Below are 20,688 nucleotides of genomic sequence, written 5' to 3'. Positions count from 1 at the left end.
AGCCATCTGGATCATCTCTGCAGGGGTGAGCTGGCTTCCCCCGACGAGTCCTGAGTCTCCTATCAGCGCAAAGGCCTGCCTAGCTTCCGGGCACCTGTAGACGTCGAGAAAGCAGCTCCCCAGAAAGCCTTTGGTCAAGAGCAGGGCAGGGTCTCTGCCAGTCTGTGCTCGAATGCTGCCCTGTCTGTGGACTTCCTCGTGGCTTTTGGGGACCGTTGCTTTGCTAGGGAGAGTTCTCCGCAGCTGGTTAATGCCCGGAGATGTGGTTAATCGCTAAGCACTAGAATCCTGCCTGCATCCCAGATGTGCTAGAGGGTGACTTGGGACGGATTTTACGCAAGGGCTCTGCTTAAGCAGCCCAGAGACCGTGGTTTGATCTCCGCTCTCAGGGAGCGCACAGCTTGTCTCCTCTTTGCTGGCTAGGTCACTGCTGAGGGTGTCGGTGGGCTATGCAGCCCGAGGGCTCTAGGAAGGGGCCGGCACTGAGGGCGGAGGATGGTGTGCCACTGGCTGTCAGAGGCAGCCTGCAGCGCCAGTGACCCGGTTTGGCAGTGCGAGCTCTTTCTCCAAAGCTCACCGTGGTGGCGGGGGGAGAGGGGAAGTGAGTGGGGGGGGAGATGGAAACTCCGGTCCAAAGCCATCTGAGCGCCAAAAGCCTGGAGAAAAACTTATCTCCAATCTCCTTCTTAAAAAAATTTAATAAAGCCTTTTGTTTTTGCAGTAATCTCATCCCCTTGCTGGCCCTGTATTTTCCAGGCTCTCTCCCACCCGGCTCCCTGCGGCTCGGCGGGAGCGGCGTTGGTGTTGTGTACAGTCGAAGGTGATCGCACGCTGTGTGGATTTTACTGCTCCCCTGAGGGGGGTGTTCTGGGGCTGTTTTTCTGATTATTTCATTGACTCCTCTGGTAAACCCGATCCAGCCTGGGTCCCCCGAGGGGGGCTGGGGGAGAATCTCTTTTCCAGGGCCGGGTCTGCAGGTCAACGAGTGGGCGCATTCTGCAACGTGGTGTTGTCTGGTTACCCATGTCGGAGTGAGGCTGAGCCCTGCCCGGGCTGCACAGGGTGGCTAATGCCTGGAATGCCATGGGGGCAGTCCCGCACGCCACACATCCCAGCATGCAGCTCTCTGACTCAACATGCAGGGTGTGCGGACACCGGGGGCCTTGCCAGGCTGCCCTGTGCTGTGCTGGAAGCTGTGTTGGGCGCCATTTCAGGCAGATCCGATCTGATCCCATCGCTTCTGACAAGCGGTCAGGGGGACCCATGGCTGGATATGCTGTGGGCACCCCTAGGTACCGTGGAGATGCAGGTGCGCGTCGCTCTGGAGCGCTGCCCGGGGTACCCTGAGCTGCTGGGAGGTGCACAGTTAGCAGAGGGCTGTGAGTGCAGCCTTGTGCCTGGCCCATTCTTTGCTAGAATTGCCTTGGGCACAAAGAAAAACTTGTGGTTACGAAATGGCAGCACCCTTGGGTGTCATCAGCGAGCCCACACCTTGCAGGGACGCTTTGGGGGCTGGCTGTACCAGAGGGCATCAGACCGAGCAAAGGCCCATCTGCTGCTCAGCCCGTGTCTCAAATACATTGTCCATCGGCTTTAGACACCCCAGTGTGAATCTGGGGTGCCAGCACCTGCAGTGGCCTTAGCCTGAGACTTTCTCCCATCACTCTGGACCTTACTAACGTCAAGATATACCACGTCTACTGCTTCCCCCCTACCCACAAGGGTTGTTACCCTGTCACAGAAAGCTATTAGGTTGGTGTGACTCGATTTGTTCTTGACAAATCCATACCCACTGTTACTTATCACCTTATTATCCTCTAGATGTTTGCAAATTGATGGCTTAATTATTTGCTCCATTATCTTTCTGGGCACAGAAATTAAGCTGACTGGCCTATAATTCCCTGGGTTGTCCTTATTCCCGCTTTTGCAGATGGGCACTGTATTTGTCCTCTTCCTATCCTATGGAATCTCCCGTCTTTCAGGACTTGTTGAAGATGATCACTAATGGCTCAGATATCTCCTCAGTCAGCTCCTTGAGCATTCTCGGATGTATTTCATCAGGTTTAGGTTGGACATTAGAAAAATCCTCCTGTCAGGGTGGATAAGCACTGGAATAAATTGCCCAGGGAGGTTGTGGAGTCTCCGTCCTTGGGGATATTTAAGAGCAGGTTGGACAAACCCCTGTCAGGGATGGGCTAGAGAATACTTAGTCCTGCCACGAGTGCAGGGGACTGGTCTAGACGACCTCTCGAGTCCCTGCTAGTCCTACGGTTCTAAATCTTGGTTGCCATAGTTAAACGGGCTGTGGGTGGGGAGTCTGTAGGGACATGTGGGGCGAGCATCAGAAATCCTGAGGCTGCTGGTTTGCAGGGAAGGGGATGCTGAATGCAGAGCTGGGTCCGGCTTGCTCTGGGAATGTGTGATGTGGCCTGCAGGGGCTGCCCAGGCCTGTGTGCTCTGAATAGCCAGACGTTTATCTCCCGAGCTGCTAGCCCCCTCCAGGGTCTGAGGAGCCTGCACACATCCCTCTCTGCTGTTCCTGGGGCGGGGCAGGGCTGGGCTAACCAGAGCATGCCTTCCCCGTCCCCATCCCCATGTCCTGTCTGGCGCCCCATCTCTGCAGTAGCCTTGTCTGGGCGTGGAATGAGCGAGTGTCCTCCCAGAGGGGGTTATGCCATGGGCTGTGTGGGGCAGGTGCCTGTGGTTTGACCCTTGGCTGGGGGATTTAGCAGAAGGTGACCGGCCAGCAGAAGCTGCAGGGGGGAGAAAAAGTCAGTCAAGTTAGAGGGTGTTCTCCTCTGTGGCTGGGGAAGGCAGTACAGCTGCCTAGAAGATTGCCCCAATGGCTAGCCCCCAGGAGGTTGGGCTAATTCCTTTTTCTCTTCACAGCCCTGGGGGCTGTAAGGGTGAGCTGTTCCTGGGGGCTGTAAGGGTGGGCTGTTCCTTTTTTAGAATCACCTAGTCTAATAAACTAATTCCTTCCTTGGGTAATATGGTGACCCTGGTCTACCCAGGATCCTGAGGGTAAGGGCTTGGGTGGTGGGGGGAAAAACTTGGGAGTTCAGTAGGTCCTGGCTTCTGTGATGCTCTGCAGCTGACGGGCACTCTGGGAGCTTCATTGAAATTCCCAAATGGGGGAGGTTACCGAGTCAAACAAGTGGTCATGTCACGCACAGTCGGTGTAATGGGGTCACACTGAACCGAGTCTGTCTTCTCATTGCCTTGCAGGCCAGGATGGCTTCCCAGAAGAAGGAACAAGTGCAGTGCCAGAGCTTGGAGACCGACTCAAAGCCCAGCGCCCAGCAGGAACTGCCTCTGAAGGGTGAATACGAGGAGGACAGCTCAGACGAAGAGGTAGGACCCAGGTTGAAGTGGCATAAGCTCTGCTGTGGTTGAGACATGATGGGCTTGGTCAGCCAGGCATGGCTTTGTGAGCTGGGCGTTTCCTCGGGCCCATTGCAAAGTGCTGTTCATGGTGAGTGGTAAGGCTGTGGAGTTGGTCCCTGCTTGCTATAGAGCCTGCCGGTCTCCAAGGGCTGGGGCAAGGCGAAAAGAACTCTTCTGCGGAGACTGGGAAGCCAAGGGAGAGTCAAGAGGCCGGGAAGTAGTTCTTGGCAGCAGGAAGGAATGGGGAGGCGGCTGATACTACCTGGGAAGCAGTGGGATTTTTTTTTTTTTTTTGCATGTGCAGTTTGCTCTCGTATACCTTGAGTAATTCATTGTGGGGTCCACAGCCTGGAAAACTTAGCTTCAGGCCTGTGACGTCTGATCTGTATGGAGTGTTTTCAGGGCAAGGAGGGAAATCCTCAGCAGTGTCCCAAACGGAGCGGGAGCTAGGGGCCATGCTGGAGAAAGCGGTGCTGTAGTCCCCCTCCATAGTGCGTCGGAAGATCTGGCATGTTGGCGTGTGGCAAGCTGGTGCTCAGGAAGGCCAAAGGAAAGGGAATTGAGACTAAGTGCTCGGTCAAAACAGGCAGCAGGATGGGACGAGATCAACAGGGAGGCTTTCTTGGCTCGCCTTTGGGGTGAAGGGGAGAATTTCCCCCACGCTGGCTGCTCTGTGGGCTGGGGCGGGGGGGGGGGCATACATGCCATTTCACCAGTTCCATTGTGTGTCTGGGAAATTGGTACCCAAACTGCTTTGAACTTACCCTCCACAAGACCCCTACGGTGAGTGAGCCAAGCCCGTGAAAGCGCCTGGTGCACTTAGCTGTGGGGAAAGCCATGCGTGGCAAGGGAAGATGCTGCTGTCTGGAGGGCAGGCCCCGTGCAGTGCTGAGGCTGCTGGCTAATGCCTGTCGAGTGCCACAGAGAATTGCACTGAAAAGCCAGTGTGCACTGGAAACGTTCGCAAGGAGCGGTGAGCCTGGCAATCGCTCTCAGTCTGCTTCGGACCCTGGTAAAATAAGGGGATGAAGGTTGAGAGCCAGTGTTCACGTCCGTCCATCCATCGTACGCCCGCTCTGTGATTACGGCGGGTCTGGTCGCCCCAGCTCAAAACGGACACTAGAAGTGGGAAAGGAACAGAGAACAGCAACAAAAATGGTCAGGGGTCTGGAAGAGCTTTTGCGTGGGGAGAGATTAAAAAGCCTGGAACTGTTCAGCCGGGAAAAGAGACGACAAAGGGGGGATATGACTGAGGTCTATAAAATCAGGACTGGTGTGGAGAGAGTGCCTAGGGAAGTGTTGTTTACTCCTCATAACACAGGAACCAGAGGTCACCCAGTGAAATGAATAGGCAGCAGGTTTAAAACAAACGGAAGTATTTCTTCACACGGCGCACAGTCAGTCTGTGGAACTTGTTTCCAGAGGATGCTGTGAAGGCCAAGACTATAACAGAGTTCAGAAAAGAACTAGATAAGTTCATGAAGGCTAGGCCAACAATGGCTATTAGCCAGGATGAGCAGGGGATGCAACCCCATGCTCTGGGTGTCCCTAAACCTCTGTGTGCCAGAAGCTGGGAACGGGCGACAGGATGGATGACTTGATGATTCCCTGTTCTGTTCATTCCCTCTGGGGCACCTGGCACTGGCCACTGTGAGTGGACTGGATGCAGGGTTAGAGGGATCGCTGGTCTGACCCAATGTGGCTGTTCTTATGTTCTAGAGGATAATGGAGCCATCAGCGGTAAGCAGCTTAACCCGGAGGGAAGGTGAAACATTGGTCTTGCTGGACAAACTTGATTCTTTTAGAGTAACAGCCGTGTTAGTCTGTATTCGCAAAAAGAACAGGAGGACTTGTGGCACCTTAGAGACTAAGGAATTTATTTGAGCATGAGCTTTCGTGAGCTACAGCTCACTTCATCGGATGCATGCCGTGGAAACGACGGTTTCCACGGTATGCATCCGATGAAGTGAGCTGTAGCTCACGAAAGCTCATGCTCAGATAAATTGGTTAGTCTCTAAGGTGCCACAAGTACTCCTTTTCTTTTTGCAAACTTGATTCTGTTTTTTAGCTGCCCAATCAGTGACCAAAGGGAATGGAGTAAATGGGATACATTGGATTCCGGTAAAGCCTCTAGTCCAGTGCCAGGACAGAGGGGATACAGAGGCCCAGAGAGGCAAGATACGTGGGCAGGAGAGAGCCAAGGACCCACCCTAGGCTCATAAGGCAATAGGCACTGGAGTGCTTTGCCTCTTGGGTTAGGCTGGGAGAGAAGGCTGCTGTAGCTTTCTGGGGATTGCGTAGCTGGAATCGCAATGGGGCTCGTCGCTCTTGGTTCTGTGATCGTTAGTTTGCAGTCCCCCAAGACTGCTTAATCGTCTTCAGCCTGCCTGTTTTGGGGCAGCGGTTGGGTCTGAGGCTGTGAACCCAAGGGTAAGAGCTCGCTCGGCCCAGAGCGTGGGATGAGGAGACGGTGCAGTGCTCTGCCTCCCGGGGCCGCACCGCCGAGGCTGGCGGGGTGTCCGGAGCTACAGGCTGCTGTTCCGAGAGCCGGGATGGAATTACCCGAGCAGGGGCTGGCTGGGCCGCGGGGCGGACACCCCAGCTCTCATAAGACACGCAGCAATTGCAAGAGGTCAGGACCTTCGTGTTAAGTCTGCTTTGAGAGGAGGGGGCTTGGGAGCCTGCTTGCCTGTCTGGTCCCGTGAAGGCCCTGGAGGTTAGATGTTAGCGGGCTTGAGGCCCACCTGGGCCAGGGCTGTCCCTGCCCCCAGATCTGGAATAGAGATTTAGAGAGAAGTGAAATATACGACTTTAGAAAATGTACACTTGTGTAATGGCTGCAGCATAACCCAGGGAAAAACCCTTTCATGCAGGAATTCAAGGTCTGTCTCCCCAGCTGGTCCTATTTCAGGGCCCCAGTGGGGGAAGCACTGATTCAGAACCTGCTGACATCAGAACAACTTTCAGTGGTTTTGTTCCTGACTTCCCTCCCCCTGCCCCCAACCCCCTTTCTGTGATTGTATTTATCTCTCTTCCATAAGAGCCCGGAGGCTTCCGCTTCCTGCGGCTGTGATGCGCACACTGTATGCTTTGTGTTTGCCTCTGCTGAGAGCCCTCGCTTGCCTATAGCTGGCTGAGGGCTTGGGGCCCAGCCACCCCTTCCCCCTAAGAGAGCGTGGAGCCAGCCCCCCTCGGGGCCAGCCATGTTTCCCCCAACAGGGCGCCAGTTTCTCACTGAGCCTTGACTCCAGCTGACGCTCTAGGTGTGGCCTCGCCCTCCAGGGTGAATTAGAAGCTCTTTTGAAGTCTGTTTAGGAGGATTTGTTTAGAGACACTAATGCCCCCTCCCCACATCTGGTGAGTTATTGCCACTAGGTGCTGTGGGGAGCAGCCAGCCTCCCGACTCCAGTCCCACCAGCAGGTACTGGGCACTCACCCCACAACCTGGGGCTTCCTTTTGCCCAGCCACTGTGGAAGCTACTGAGCCAGTTGGATCGTTGAAGGAGTCACCTGGCTACGGTCTCACTCATCCCCCGACCGTAAGGCTGCGGTCTGGTGGGTTGGGCTGTGCGTGTGGAGGGGAAGGAGGGGGCCTTTCTGCAGAATTGCACTGCAGGTTGCGGCTCTCTTCTCGGAAGGGGCTCAGCGAGATCTCTGCTCCTGCTGCCTCTTCCCGCCTGCACTGGACTTGCCCAGGGCACTGCCTCTGGGCAGGCTGCCTCCCCCATTTCTGTTGGGAGGGCATATTGCCGTGCTTGCTGTGAGATCCTGGACTTCAAAACCTTCTAGATTTGTGATTGTTCCTGGGGGAGGGTTCAAACCCTTCCTCTCTGCAAAGGTCATTGAGTCCAGCTGGGTGTTCCTCAGCACAACTGTGCAGTTAGTCAAGTGAACCAGCCCAGGCTGTGTAAGGGCCTGGGCTGTAGGTGGTGTTGCCCAGCGGTCACAGCTGGGCTGAGGTCTGCCCAAGGGCAGTAATCACCAAGCTGGAGTTGGAGGAATTGCAATAGCCAGGTCCCGTAAGCAAGAGTCGGGTTCAGAGTCAGGCCAGGGTTGGGAGGCCGGAGCTCAGAGCTGGTACCGGGCTGGAGTCGGGAGGCTGGAGCTCAAGCAAAGGGCCAAAATCTGTGTGGTTACCTGGACAACTTCCAGGGGCAACCCCTGAGGATAAATCGGGTGCTTGGCCAATCAGAGGGCTGTAGGGTACCGTCAGTCTGGGTCTCTTGGGTGGTCTCCATGGTGCTCCCTGGCTGTACCTCTGCATGGTCTCCTGGTGGCGCTGTGGGAACATCAGCTGACCCAGGCTCTGCAGACCCGGGTTCTAGTCCCCGGATTCTCACAAGCTGTACCCAGGAAATCGGAGTGGGGCTCGCCCAGGCTGGCTGCTGCTGGCAGTGGATTTCAGCCCTCAGAGCTGCTGGTCCCTGTCAAACCAGGGGCATCCAGGCTTTGCTAAGAGAGAGGGACAGGTTGCAACTACCTTCACCTTCTATAGGAGAGAGCAGTCTGCACAGCTGACAGGACTGAGAGCCAGTCCTCCCGCTCCACCAGCATAGCAATGGCCTGACTGGGTCAGACCCCAGGCCATCTAACCCAGTCTCCTGTCACTGACCCTGGCTGGCACCAGGTGCTTCATAGGAAGGTGTGAGAAACTGGACACTCAGCAGGGTCATCTGCCCCCTCCCCAGGTGTCTGATCCATTGTCTGAAACCCCTACAGCAGGAGGTTTAATACCCCTAATTAACCAGAGCTCTGGATGTTCCTGCTCTGCACAGAAAGGTCCAGCCCCTGCAGTGGAGGTCTGAGTGAGCAGCCTGCATGGCATGCTGGGTAATGTCGGCTGCCGAGCCCCCAGGGCTGCCCGTGGCTGGTGCTGTGCTGGCTGCCCCCTGGGAGCTCCTTTGCCTGTTTCCTGGCGGGTTTCTGTGCCGAGCCGATGACCTGCGGAGGGGTGTTTTGTGCATAGCACGAAGCCGGTCCCATGTCGCCTGTAACAGCCCCCGGCCTCCAGTGGTGAGATGACACTTGGATAGTTGGGAAGTGGGGCGCTGCGTGGTGGCGTCCCCGGGCGTGGGCTGTGACTCGGGCTGCCGTTGGGCTGGCTGGCTCTGCCGCTGTGGGTGCGTGGGTTTCGGAGCTCTGTCCTAAAGAATCCGAGCTGTGACCCACAGTGCCCCCGTGCTTAACGCAGACTAAATTTCCTCTCCCTGAGCTCCCGCTCGCTTGGCAGGCGTCAGCGCCTGGGCTGGCCAGGCGCCCAAATCACACTCCACTGTGTGCTCTGAGAAGAGACACAACAAAATAACTTGGTTTCCTGGCCGGGCGCTCTCGGGCACGGGAACTCCGCATCGCCCGCAGGGCCCTCTCCCTTCGCACCCGCTCTTGGTTGTCAGTGCTCAGGTCCCGCGTGGTGAAGGACATGAAAGCACAGGATGTGTAAACGTTTCCCTGGGCAGGTTGGCAATTAAGGCAGCTCCCTTTGGGGGGGCCGTTCCCCACCTCCAGGCCCCACAGCCACTTCAACACTTGTCGTCCCGTCCAAGTGTCTCTTCCTCTCCACGGGGCTGAGATGAATGGCTGCAGGGGCTGTCAGGCCTCGCTGGGAGGAAGCAGTTTGGGGCTTTTGTTTGGTTCTGTTTCCTCCCGCAATGACTATTCCATATGTCAGTGGATAATGAATGAAGGTGCGTTGAGTGCTCCTCAGTGAGCCGCCGGCCGTTCCAAGCCCACTTCCCTCCTCCGCAGCGCAGCTGACCCGGGCTGGGGGAGAGTGCCGTGGCTGGCGGGGCTGAGGGAGCTCTTCTTTCAGTAGCTGATTAGCCAAGAGAGGGAAAAAACCCTTCAGAATGTACTGCTGGCAGACAGCTTCTTAAACTCATCACTGCGGGTGCGTGTGTGTGTGCGTGCTTCCTGACCGGCTAGCTGTAGCAGATGCCTGGGGCTTCCCACTTCCAGACCGTATTAAACACTTAGCACATCTCGTTGGAGAGGTGCCAGCCCTTAGCCCCACACAGTGGCCTCAGAGGGGTGTGAGGTAAGGCAGCCGAGAGGCCGTAATTAGCCATACGGCCATAAGGCCAGGGATTGCTTGTCTACACCCTCGCTACTTAACCCTGGGGACAGGTGCTGGCCGGACTGCCCGTCCTCTCCCCTGCCCCAGGACTGGGGCATCAGGGCACACCTCCCCCACGTGCCGACCCATGGGCTGCATGGCAGGGGCATTCAGTCCTTTTCACCGCCGTGGTGACTGTCTCGTTCAGCAGTGATGGGATGGGGTGGAACGCCTCGTCTCCCTGGCTGGGAGCATCTTGGAGCCAAGTGCATGGTCTCCTTGGAGGAGGAGGCCCGGAGGCTCCTGACCTGCCCCCTGCGGATGACAAGGCTCGTGCTGGCTCTGTGAGAGCTGGTTTGACTGCGGGGGGAGCGGTGCGGACACCTGCGCTTAGGGGTGCTGCAGTTTGCGAGCCTGGTGTAACAGGCCAGCCAGCCTCGCTCTTCTCCTGCGTATGTAGGCTCCAAGTTCGCTCTGCCCGCTCCACGCATCTGCCGCACTCTGCCGCCCTGCGTGGTCTAAGGAGCAGTGTGTTCTCCAGAGAAGTGCGCCTCGGCCCAGGGCTGGTGGGCAGCTGGCCCCATCCTTCCCGCTCAGAGCCAGCAGGAGTCCTGCTCTGTTTGTGCCAGGCTGAGGGCCAGTTCGTGCACAGCCCCGCTCACACATCTCTTTGGGGTCTCTTCTCTCCCGCCCCCTGCTCGTTGATGCAGCTGAGGAAAATACGTCATGATTTTGCTACCTTCTCCTCCAAAACATGCCCATTCCTTTCTGCTCCCATCCCGGAAACATTAGAGACCCTCGTTCATTTCAATCCAGGGCTAGAGAAGCGTGGGAGGGACTTCAGACCCTGCTAGGCTAGGTGAATGGGCAGCATGTTCATCAGTAGCGCCTGTTGCGAGGAATAGCGTGAGCTCTTCTCACACATCCAAGGGCTGTCGGAGGACAAGGCCATGAAAGCCTGGGCTTGGTGCCCAGCAGCAGAGAGAGCAGCCCACCAAGTCAGGGTGCGTAAGACATGGGATGGGGAGATATTCAGAAAATCATCTATGAATCAATGTGGTGTCCATCTGTGGAATCATGTGCTCACTTCTGATCTCCTCATCTTGAAAGGATACCGCAGAAATGGGGGGAGTGCTCCAGAGCGGGCCAAGGGGAGCAGTCCAAGACCTGACACGACCTTATGTACGCAGAGGGGTTTAAAAGACTGAGGTGGTTTAGTTTAGAGAGGAAATGGGATCTAAGGGGACACTCTATCGGTGTCTGTAAAATAACAGAGTATGGGTAAGGTAAATTGGGCAGTCCTGCCACCATCTCGGCTACAGGAGTAAAGGGATAATCAATGAGATGGAAAAGGCACAAATTTAAAACTGATTTATTCACCCCTCTTCCCACACATAATGTAAAGGGTTTAACACACAATTAGCCTGTGGAATTCATTGCCACAAGATATTGATGCCAAATGCTTTGCAAAAGTAACGAATGCTAGGCATTCCCATGGATTATGAGAGCACCAGAGTTCTGTTTAGCGACAATAAAAGTGTAAGGGCTTTAATCATGCCTGCATCAGGGTGTAAGCCAGCCACGGACTGAAGTTTCTCCCTGTGTTTTGCTATTTCATAATTGTCCACTTTGGAGTGAATTCTGCCTTCCTCTGAAGCACCTGGTCTTGGCCGCTGTCAGAGACAGGATACCAGGCTAGATGGGCTCCTGGTCTGCAAAGGGGCTGGCTCACTGCGGGAGCGCCTCCTCATGGCCAGGTGTGGCGTAGTGGCCGTTTCCCCATATGGTGCCCTCTGCCAACAGTCGTTCTGTTGCTGCGGTGGTCCCTCCTGCTGCAGGGAGTCCAACTCCGTGATAGTCCAATGACCTTGCAGTGGGATTTCCATCGGTCTCTGGGCTCCATGGTCCCCACACCCCTAACTTCAAGGGATTTCGCCCTACCTTTCTCCGTGGCCGGTAGGGGAACCCAGGCTCTCACTTTACTCCGGTTCCAGCCCCGGGACCCTGGAGCTGGCAGCCAGGGTCTGCTCGCTCAGGCTCCTTGCCGTCTCCCCAGACGGCTTCCTACCTCTTGTGTGCCTTGGAGAGTGACAGCAGACACTTGTCCTGCAGCCCTTTTCTTCTACAAACCTCCTGGCTCTCTAGTCACCATCCAGCCCCTCCCCAGCTGGGCTTCAGTCTCAGTTTAGCCTGGCTTGCTCTCCCCCCAGTGCTGCCTGGTGCGTTAACTGGCCTCTCATGCCCAGATGAACCCCCTCAGGGGCTGTGTGGGGTAGGCATCCCCTCACATGGTCCGATTCGGCGCAGCGGTTCGTCCTCCCCTGTTTGTCTTTGGTTGTGAGGCCTGAGCAAAGAGCCATGTGCCCCTGTGGCAGCGTAACAGGAGGCCAAGGGCCCGGTGCAGCCTGGAGCAGCTCTTGTCCCCTGCTGGGGGTGCTGGGCGGGTCCATGGGCTCTCTCTGTAGGTTGCTTGTTCCCACTTTGCCTTTGCAGGAGGTGCTACACCTGACTGTCTGGCTGGGGACAGCAGAGGCAGCCAGGTGGTGAACCTCTCCGCGTGCGGCTGGGCCCTCAGATGCTGCCTCTCCTGATGGTCTTGGCTTGAGGCGCTCTGGAGCTTTCTTCGGAGGGCGGAAAGCCTGGGTCTGGGCAAAGGGCCGCCCAGCCCAGCTGCTACGCTTCCCAGCTTTCCGCACGCCCTGGCTTACCCACCCTGGATGGGGCGGGAGGGGTCTGAGCTCTGTCCCTTAGTTCGTTGCTCCCTATTAAGGGGTTTGGAGGGATCTAGCACCAAGGCGTTCCCCTGCCCTCGGCGTCTCAGGCTGGACTCTGGGCCGTTGGGAGGATGGTAGAGTGGCTGGGGCTCGCCTGAGTGGGGCAGCCTCAGCAGCTGCAAGAGGCTGGCGAAGGCTCGGCCTCCAGGTCCTGCAGCCAGAGTGGAAAGTTTCTCCCTGCGCCGCGCCTGTGTTTCGGGGGCGGGGGCAATCGGGGTGTTGGAGCTGCAGGGATTTGATAGCATCGAGGCAGACTTGTTCTGCACGCTGCCACCCCAGGATAGGTCGGCGCTGCGAGACTACCTCCTCCTGCACGCCGTCCCAGCTGGGTTCTGTCTGGGCCAGGCTGGCATTTCCAAATGGAAACTCAGGCTGGCTCTGTGCCGCCTGTTGGCACTGGGCGAAAGTGCAGTAACCCTTCTGCTTCAGGCTTGCTCTGCAGAGAGCTACCCTGAGCAGAGCACGAGGCCCAAGCGGGGCTGGTGTGTGGCGTAAGGAAAAGAAACCAATTAACTGGTGCTGATACAATCATAAAAAAGAGGAACTCAATGACTCTATTTTCTGGCTGCCCCAGACTTGATATTTAAAGTGTTCGCACAGCAGCTCAATCGGGACAGGAAAGACTTTCTTACTCTGGAAGGAATTACATCAGTGAATTACACTGAAACAATCAGGTCTCTGACCCAAAAAGAGAGAGAGAGAGAGAGAGAAACCCACAACAACTTTCAGCTGAGGAGCGGAAACTTTTTTCCATTTATTTTCCCCCTCTGTGTGCGAGGTCTGCATGCTCTGCTCCGGCTCAGTTTTCAGCTCGTCCCTTTTGAAGCAAATCTCCTCCTCCCAAGCAAACCTGCTGAGATCTCGTTCCCGCTGCTGGAAACTCACCGGCATCGTGTCTGCTGAAAGGAGAAGGCGCAGGGTTTACACTGAAGAACTAACCCCATTAGATCCTCCCCTGTCTGCACTTTATCGGTCACGCAGGTTGCCCAGGCTTTATCCAGCCAGGGCTCTTGTTGGCCAGAGGTCCAAAGGCTGTGCCTGAGCTGTACAAATTGTTGCTGATTGCAGAGCGTACCGCAGTCCCCCGAATGTAGGCAGCGCGGCATGCTCGGTTCTGGAGCCAGGCTCGCCACTGTAGAATTGTGGGTGGTTCTCCCGTGACGCCTAACGTTGGGTCTGTATTCCCCTGTGGCGGCCCAGTGAGGCCAAGGTATTGCATGTCGTTCCCGGTTTGCAGTGTACCCAAAGGGCTCTTCAGCGAAGGCCAGGGCAGTGTAACCATTGCACGTCTGTAGGCCTGGCACAGAGGAGCTGAGAACAGTCTGAACGTTCCCCTAGCCCCCAGGCAGGGCAGGGATCACTCATAGCCCCTGTGGCAGACGTTGCTCCCCCTGCAATGGCTGTGGTCCCCGCCATGGTACAGGTGAAGGTGCATGCCAGCCTCTCCACCATCTTTCCAAGGCACAAGGGCCACAGGGAAGTGTGGAGCACTCCCCCTGCTTGGAGTGCCTGGAGCGGCTTCCCTAATGTCATGGGCAGAGCGCTGGCCTGGGAAGCCAGAGATCCAGCCCATGACCTCCCCTTCTAAAGGAATGATGGGTCTCTGCTCCAAGCCTGCCCAAGCCTCCAGGCAGCTATCGCGGGCCTCTGCGCGGCCCCTCCAGAGATTACATGGGCTCAGAAAGTCATGCTGTCACCCTGCTGTAGGTGGTGGCCTGAAGGGCCCTTCCCCAGAATCAGCATCTGAGCATGGGGGGCTGGCTTAGCGGATCGGGGGCGCTGCACATCAACACTGCTCTCTCCTCCCAAGAGAGGAGCTCATTCAGAATGAACCTGTGAGGGAGGTGGCTCTCCCCGTGAATTGCTGGCCCCAGTTCCAGCATCCCGCCTCGTCAGCCTTGGTTCCGTTTCACGAGTGAGAGGAAGAGCTGGGGGTGGGGGGAGGAGGCAGGAGGCTGCTTCGGTCGAATCCAGGACCTGAAGTGGCTCTGTAAAGCCAGGTGCAGGGCTAATCAACCAGCCCCCGCGATGTCTGGGCCAAGCTCTGTCGCTCAGGCAAGGCAGTGGCTGGCCGTTGAGTCTGTGGCTCCAGGAGCTGCGCCGGGAAAGCCGGACAGGGATGGTTTCTGATCTCAGGCTGGTGCAGGGAAGGAACTGATGTGCTGTGATCTGACCCATGGTTTGGCTTCGTACTCCATGAGCGTGGCCAGGGGCTGCTTGGGAGACATTCTGTGTCTGCCATGGCCGCACCCAGCCCCTGGGCCGGCTGGGCCTGTGCTCTGAAGGCTCCCGGCACAGTGGCATTTCAGGGCCGGACTTGAAGCTGGTTTGCCCAGCTCCCTGTGGAGCCTGCAGTGCCGCTGAGCAGCCTGGACCAGACTAGGGTTCCTGAGCGGGGCCTGCGGTCAGCTGGGTGTCCCCAAAAGCAGGAGCTAGGATAGCCGCTGTCTCTCCCTGGCCAGCTGCAGCCAGGCAGGGCTGCTGGGGAAAGGGCAGCAAGCTGGGCTGCCCTTTGCTTAAGGGGAGTACAGGTTGGTGTGGCCGGGGGCTTGGAGAGCTGGCGGCTTTGCGGGTGAAGGAGAGGTGTGAAATAAACTCATTGGACCCATCTGAGCTCCTGAACTCCTTTTCGACAGGCTCTTTAACAGGGCAAGTAAAAAGCTTGAACTACGGAGCACCAGGTAAACTTTCACAAACTAGCTGCTGGCTCTGTGGCCGTGAGAGGAATACAGAGAGGAGCTGGTGGCTGAGCTGGGCCGTAGGGAGCACGGGCAGTTACCTGAGAAGTGACAGGGTGAAGGCCTGACCCTGTCAATTTCAGTGGGGCCAGGATTTCACCCCGGGAAGTCTGGGGAGGGGATAGGAGAAAAGAGAAACGTGTGTGTACTGACGTCATCCTGGCTCTTGCTAGCTGGTGAGCAAAGTTCACTCCCTGCTGTGCACAGAAGGAACGACCTCAGGATGCTCAGATTACCCAGAAGGTGACGCTCCTGTAGGTAGTAAGCAGCAGTGGGAGGTGTGTTGGAAATAAACGGGGTCCCAGCTGGAATACAGAATTGTGCCCCTCTGTGCTGGGCACTGCACAGCCCTGCTTGGTTGGTTGTTTTTTTGGGTTAAAAATCCACTCAGTGAATCAGTGTCGCCGATTTCCAAATTCCCATTGGTTCCCTGGGAAGGAAATACATATGCCCTGCATGGGCCAGACCTGAGCTCTGGCAGCCAGAGGAGCGAAAGCATGTTCCAGAGCTAAGAACTGATCACCAAGCAGAGGCGCACTGGACTGTGACTGGGACGTGGGGTCCATTCCCAGCTCTGGCCCAGGCCCTCCATGTGACCTGGTGAAGTCACGTCGGGCATGTCCTTCACAACACCGGGAGCTGCCTTCCAGTCCCCATGCACACATCTACCTCCAGCCAAGTGGCGCTTTAAGCTGGAGCTAGCGGGCCCATGGGAGCAGGGAGCAGGTTGAGTCTCTAGTGCAACATCTCAAGTTACAGTGATTCACCATCAGCTACTCTGTTCATTCAGCTGCTCACATCACTCTGGATAACTCAAGTGTCCTATTGAAGTATGGCCACTTGGGCTAGGCTGGCCTGAGGGCAGTAATCCCTGTACGAAAGCCTGGTCTACACTGTAAAACTAGGTCAGGCCAGGGTGTGAACAATCCAAGCTCCTGAGCAGCATAGTCAAGCCGACCCACGTCCCTGTGCGGCCAGTGCCAGGTCGACGGAAGAATTCGCCTCAGGGAGGCGGATTAGCCAGGCCATGGGGAGAACTCTTCCCATGACGTACAGCCCTGTTGCTGCTGCTTTTTAGGTGTAGATGAGCCCTCACGCATCCGTGGAAGATAAGCCCGTAATCCCTCCCTTCCTCAGTGGCATGGGGCTGACCCTTGCTTTTCCCCACCAGGCTCTTATCTCTTTGGCTTTGCTCTTCTGGAGGGGGCTCTCAGTATCTGGGCACAGCACCTGTCACGCATGGGCCCTGATCTCCGTTGAGACGCTATTGTAATAATGTTCTGCCTCTAGCTAGCCAGTTCTGCTCGTTCCGGGGGAGAAGCCGCTTCTCCCATAGGGCCAGGAGTCTCTGTACCTTGGCTTCCAGTGAAGATTTTGCTACAGTATTTCTCAGAATGCAAACGGGCTCTGCTGCCGCTTTCATGTGGCTTGGGAATTGGCCCAAGGGTAACTTGTCCTATTGCATTGTGGGGCGTGGGGCTCTGTGATGAAGCGGGACTGTTCTTAATGTTTCCTCTGAATAGTGTGGGGGTGCCTCAGTTTCCCCTAGGCAGTTCTTAAGTATCTAGGTGGTGGAGTAAGGGTGTATGATCACTGCAGAGCCCTAGAGGGCAGGTGTGTGCAGGGGTCTGGACACGGAGAATGGCTGACAACCTATTTCCTGGCAATTGATGGCCTTGGCCCTTCCCCCCTTGCAAGGTGAGAGCTAAAGGGTTGAAGACAAAGAGATCAGGTGACCACCTGGCCCGGGAAAGGGACAAAGCCCAGAGGAGGAGGGGCTGGAGAGAGTTTCAGTTTGGGGCTGGCTGGGGACATGGAGTGAAGTGCAGACATGGTTGTCTGGCTCACGGCCTCCCAAAATGGACCTGGCTGAGGGGTCCTGTTCTCTGCACCTACAAGCTCTGTGTTAGACCATATTCCTGTCGTCTAATAAACCTTCTGTTTTACTGGCTGGCTGAGAGTCACATCTGACTGCGGAGTTGGGGGCAGGACCCTCTGGCTTCCCCAGGACCCTGCCTGGGCAGACTTGCTGTGGGAAGCGCATGGAGGGGCAGAGGAGGCTGAATGCTCCGAGGTCAGACCCAGGAAGGTGGAAGCTGTGTGAGCTGTGTGTCCTGCAGACAGGCTGCTCACAGAAAGGAGACTTCCCCAGAGTCCTGCCTGGCTTCGTAGGGAGCAGTTCCAGAGCATCGCCCAGGGACTCCGTGACAGGCTCCGTGTTAGGTCTGATCTTCATGAGGGTCACTAGTGATCTGGGAGAAGGGAGTAGACAGGACAGAGAGCACTGAACTGGGGAGAGCTGCCAGGCTCAGGGAGAAACCTGGTGGCAGCAATGGCTGAGAGCGAGCGCGAGGGGCGAAGGTGAACAGCTGACTGGCTGCGCAGGCCATGGAGGGACCCTTGTGCCTCTGGTCGGCCTACACAGAGGCTCTGGTATTGCCACGGTGGGAACACTTCACGTTGAAAGGGCGTGGGGAGGGGAAAGGAGAATCCTGGACCAGAATCTCTCCAAGGTCTCGCTCATCGCCAGCAGTCCTAACGGATCTGCCCCCGGAGGCTGGGAGAGAGACCCAGCCACTCCCAGCATTCTCCCCACTCTCCCGCTCTGTTGGGGCTGGAGGCAGGAGAGGGAACCTGAAGGGTGAAATGCAAATGTGCTGAGGTAATTCCCGCAACAGGCGATCCCTTTGGGACAAAGATCTGATGCCCGCCCCGGTCCACGTGTGTGTGTGTATGGCCGCGCCCGTCCAGCACGGCGGCTTGGCTGGCAGAGGCGAGAGCACTCGCTCGCTCCTCACCACGCTCAGGAATGCCTTGGCTCCGGCGCCGCTCGCTGCTGTTTTTAAACCCCACGTCATTCTGTCCTGTGTCTTTTCCTGCTGCTGCTGCTGCTGCTCCATTGGTTTTCATTTAATCCCAGCATGAAGTATTTTATTTTTCTGGGAAGCGGGGATAAGGTTACGGAGCTTGGCTACTTAACTGAGCTGTAACGAAGAGAGATTGGGAAAGATTTATTTCACCAGAAAGGAAAGCGGCTCCTTGGCCACGCTAGTTTCGTGGTGGGAATTCGGCAGCCCCGGGCTCTGCTACAGGAGAGGCTCTGGGCTCACGCGAGCAAAGCACAGGCACCCGGCCCCATGGAGGAGCGGCTCTGTGCAGGCAGGCCCCTCTTGTGGAGCGGGAATAGAGGGGGAGGTTTAGCAGGAGAGTGGGACTGGGGCGCTCTGATGAATTCCCACCTGCAGGTCTGGGGGGGTTTATTTATGTAAGGCAGGCTCAGGGAAGGGGTCTGTGTTAGCAGGGGCACATCGCCTGGGGTGCTCGGGGGTGTTAGCACCTGCCCAGCTCTGGGACCAGACTCTCATCTCTGTACAGCTGTGGGGAGCAGGAGGAATCCTGGGAGCCTTGTCCAGGGGTTCCTGGTGGGTTCACAGTCGTGCAGCATTGTGCCCTGCCCTGCTCAGAAACGCACTGCAGGGAGCCCTCCCGCTCCCAGGTGTCAGGGGAGCTGTAGGGATTTCCCTCGGCAGCTGTCTACATGGCAGGCCGCTGCGCAGCAGCCAGGGGTGACTGCACCACACCAGCCTGCTGGGCAGGAGCGGCCACTGCTCCGGCGCTGGGAAAGTCCAGGAGTGCCGTTTGGCATATGACTCCTTCGAAGGGCAGGTGCCAGGCTGCGCCCCGGGACATCTCGCCGCACTGGAGCAGGGTCCGTGGGGCAAGGTGGCATGCTGCTCATTCAGCCCCCGGTTTGCGGCGTCAACGAGCCCTACGTCCAGTCGCTGAGCGCAGCCGTCTCTCTGCACAGGCTGGGAGTCGAGGAGGGTCCCTGCTGCTGAACTGGCTTCTCCGGGTGGCTGCATGCCTGCTAGAGCCGGTGCGCTCTGGGTTCCAGCCCCCGCAGTAGCCGCAGTAGCCGTGCAGCCTGCACTCGCCCCCGGGGCTTGGCTGTAACTCTAGAGCGCACGGAGCCTCTGCCGAGTGCACGCCCGGGAGCCGTGCTTTGCTTTGCTCTGCAGCCAAGCGCTGTTACTGGCTTCTGCTGGCTACTGAACTGACAGCTGCCTGGAGGGTTGGCCGCTGCCCCTGCTCCCTGAGTGTCCCCCGTCCCTCGGTGTCCCACCCCCAGCTGCTAGGCTAGCTCCCAGTCTGCCCTCTGGCAGAGGGGGTGCTTTCTCATGTTTCATGAACTCTAGAGCAAGTCCTCTTTGTTTGGGAAAGTGGGTCTCCCGATTCCAGCCGCATCTTGAAAACCATTCACGTCCCCGGCTCTCGAACGCCCCCACCACCGCCACCGCTTCACCCTCTCACCTTGGCGGGAAGGGTTGAGTTCCCGTCTCCGCAGCTTCCCCTCCTTCCCAGGCTGGGGTGTCTGCCCCAAACCCCCTTTCTGTCCAGCTGCCCCCGCACTGGTCTGTCTTGTTTCTTTCCTCTTCTCCAGTCAGGTTTTCCTACCACAGCCGGTTTTTTCATTACGTGTTACTCGGCGCAGTGGAGGTGGGTGACAGTCAGGCCCTGGATTTTATAGCAAAGCAAGTCCATCTGCGTTAAAGAGAAGAGCTTCCTTTCCCTTGGATGGCTGCTGCTGAAAGCCTGGCCTCCTTCCGGAGCGGGAGCCGGATGGCAAGACGGGGAGGCGGCACACAAGGGACATGGGGATGACTAGAACCTCACTTTCCTTTGGTAAATGGCAGAGGCCCTTTAATCCCTGCTCTGACGGACTCGCTTGGTGGCCTGGGCAAGTCACTTCCTCCCGCCCCGGGTTTCCTTTTCCCTATGTGTAAAGCAGGGAGATCACCCCACTGGGGAGTGTGGGGCTAGCGTTTGCAAAGGTCCCTGTAGGAGCTGGCAGGCCATAGTGAGGAGATTGCTACAGGAACCTGACTGGAATGACTCCAGCTAGCCTAGCATTGGGGCCTGGGCAGGCCCTGAGGAGCTTACCAGGACCCCCGTTGTCCCCTGCTCATCTGGCTTCTGCCTCTCTCGTCCATAGGGCCTTCACCATTGCCTGTCTTTTTCACCAGTCTCCTGCTGCAGGCTTAGCTTCCTCCCATGTCCTTCTGATAGCTTGCAGCTCTGGGTTCTTCTTGGTCTGCCTTGTCACCTCTTGCCCAGGGGTTCAGTGCATCACCTGTCTTGTTATGCCCGTGCTCATAACAGGGCGACACTGAGTAGGCATGGTGCATTTCGGCGAGAGATGGACTCTGTCTGTTCACTCTCCTTTGGGCTGAAACTTTCCAGGCTTGGCATGGGGCTAGGGAAGAGTCTCCTCTGGCTCCCTTTAGCTGCGTGGGAGGGGGTTATGAGGTCCCTTTGCTCGCTTCTGACTTTCTTGTGGCCACTCTGGTTGTTTAAAGTAGCAGCAAGGGGGCTTGAGGAGCAGGTAAGGCTGGAGTTCCTCTGTAGAGGTTGCCATCTCCTGGCCATGAGGCCACCCCCACTTTCCGATCCTCCAGTTGCAGCCCCAGACGGCTTCCTTCACTGAGGAAACCCTTCTGTACAGGGAGCAGGTTTGTACGGCACCCACCCTGGCTGTCTCTTGGCCAGCCAGTGTCCCTCCGTCTTGTCTCCAGTAGGGTTTGGCCAGCCCATCCTGAGCCAGGTGTGGGAGAGCCACGCCCCCCTGCCTGTCAGCTTCCCATAGAAGGAGGCTGCTCCCGTGGCTCAGGAGAGGGGACTGATGGTGCCCTGGGAGCCGCTGCCCAGCTCCCCGCAGTAGAGAAGGCGCACAAGGCTC

General features: G+C 57.3%; 1 protein-coding gene across 2 annotated transcripts in view; it reads left to right on the top strand.

Annotated features, from left to right (window-relative positions):
* The window catches only part of BOP1 (BOP1 ribosomal biogenesis factor), a 103,820-nt gene that overhangs the window by 18,803 nt on the left and 64,329 nt on the right, over positions 1–20,688 (top strand). For both annotated transcript variants that reach the window (XM_073329845.1, XM_073329846.1), the window contains exon 3: positions 3,229–3,354. In XM_073329845.1, the coding sequence (XP_073185946.1) occupies positions 3,229–3,354 (126 nt within the window). The remainder of the gene's footprint in view (positions 1–3,228; positions 3,355–20,688) is intronic.

This window comes from Lepidochelys kempii, chromosome 2 (genome assembly GCF_965140265.1).
Source record: "Lepidochelys kempii isolate rLepKem1 chromosome 2, rLepKem1.hap2, whole genome shotgun sequence".
NCBI classification, from domain to species: domain Eukaryota; kingdom Metazoa; phylum Chordata; order Testudines; family Cheloniidae; genus Lepidochelys; species Lepidochelys kempii.
This window is presented reverse-complemented; position numbering and strand designations above follow the sequence as displayed.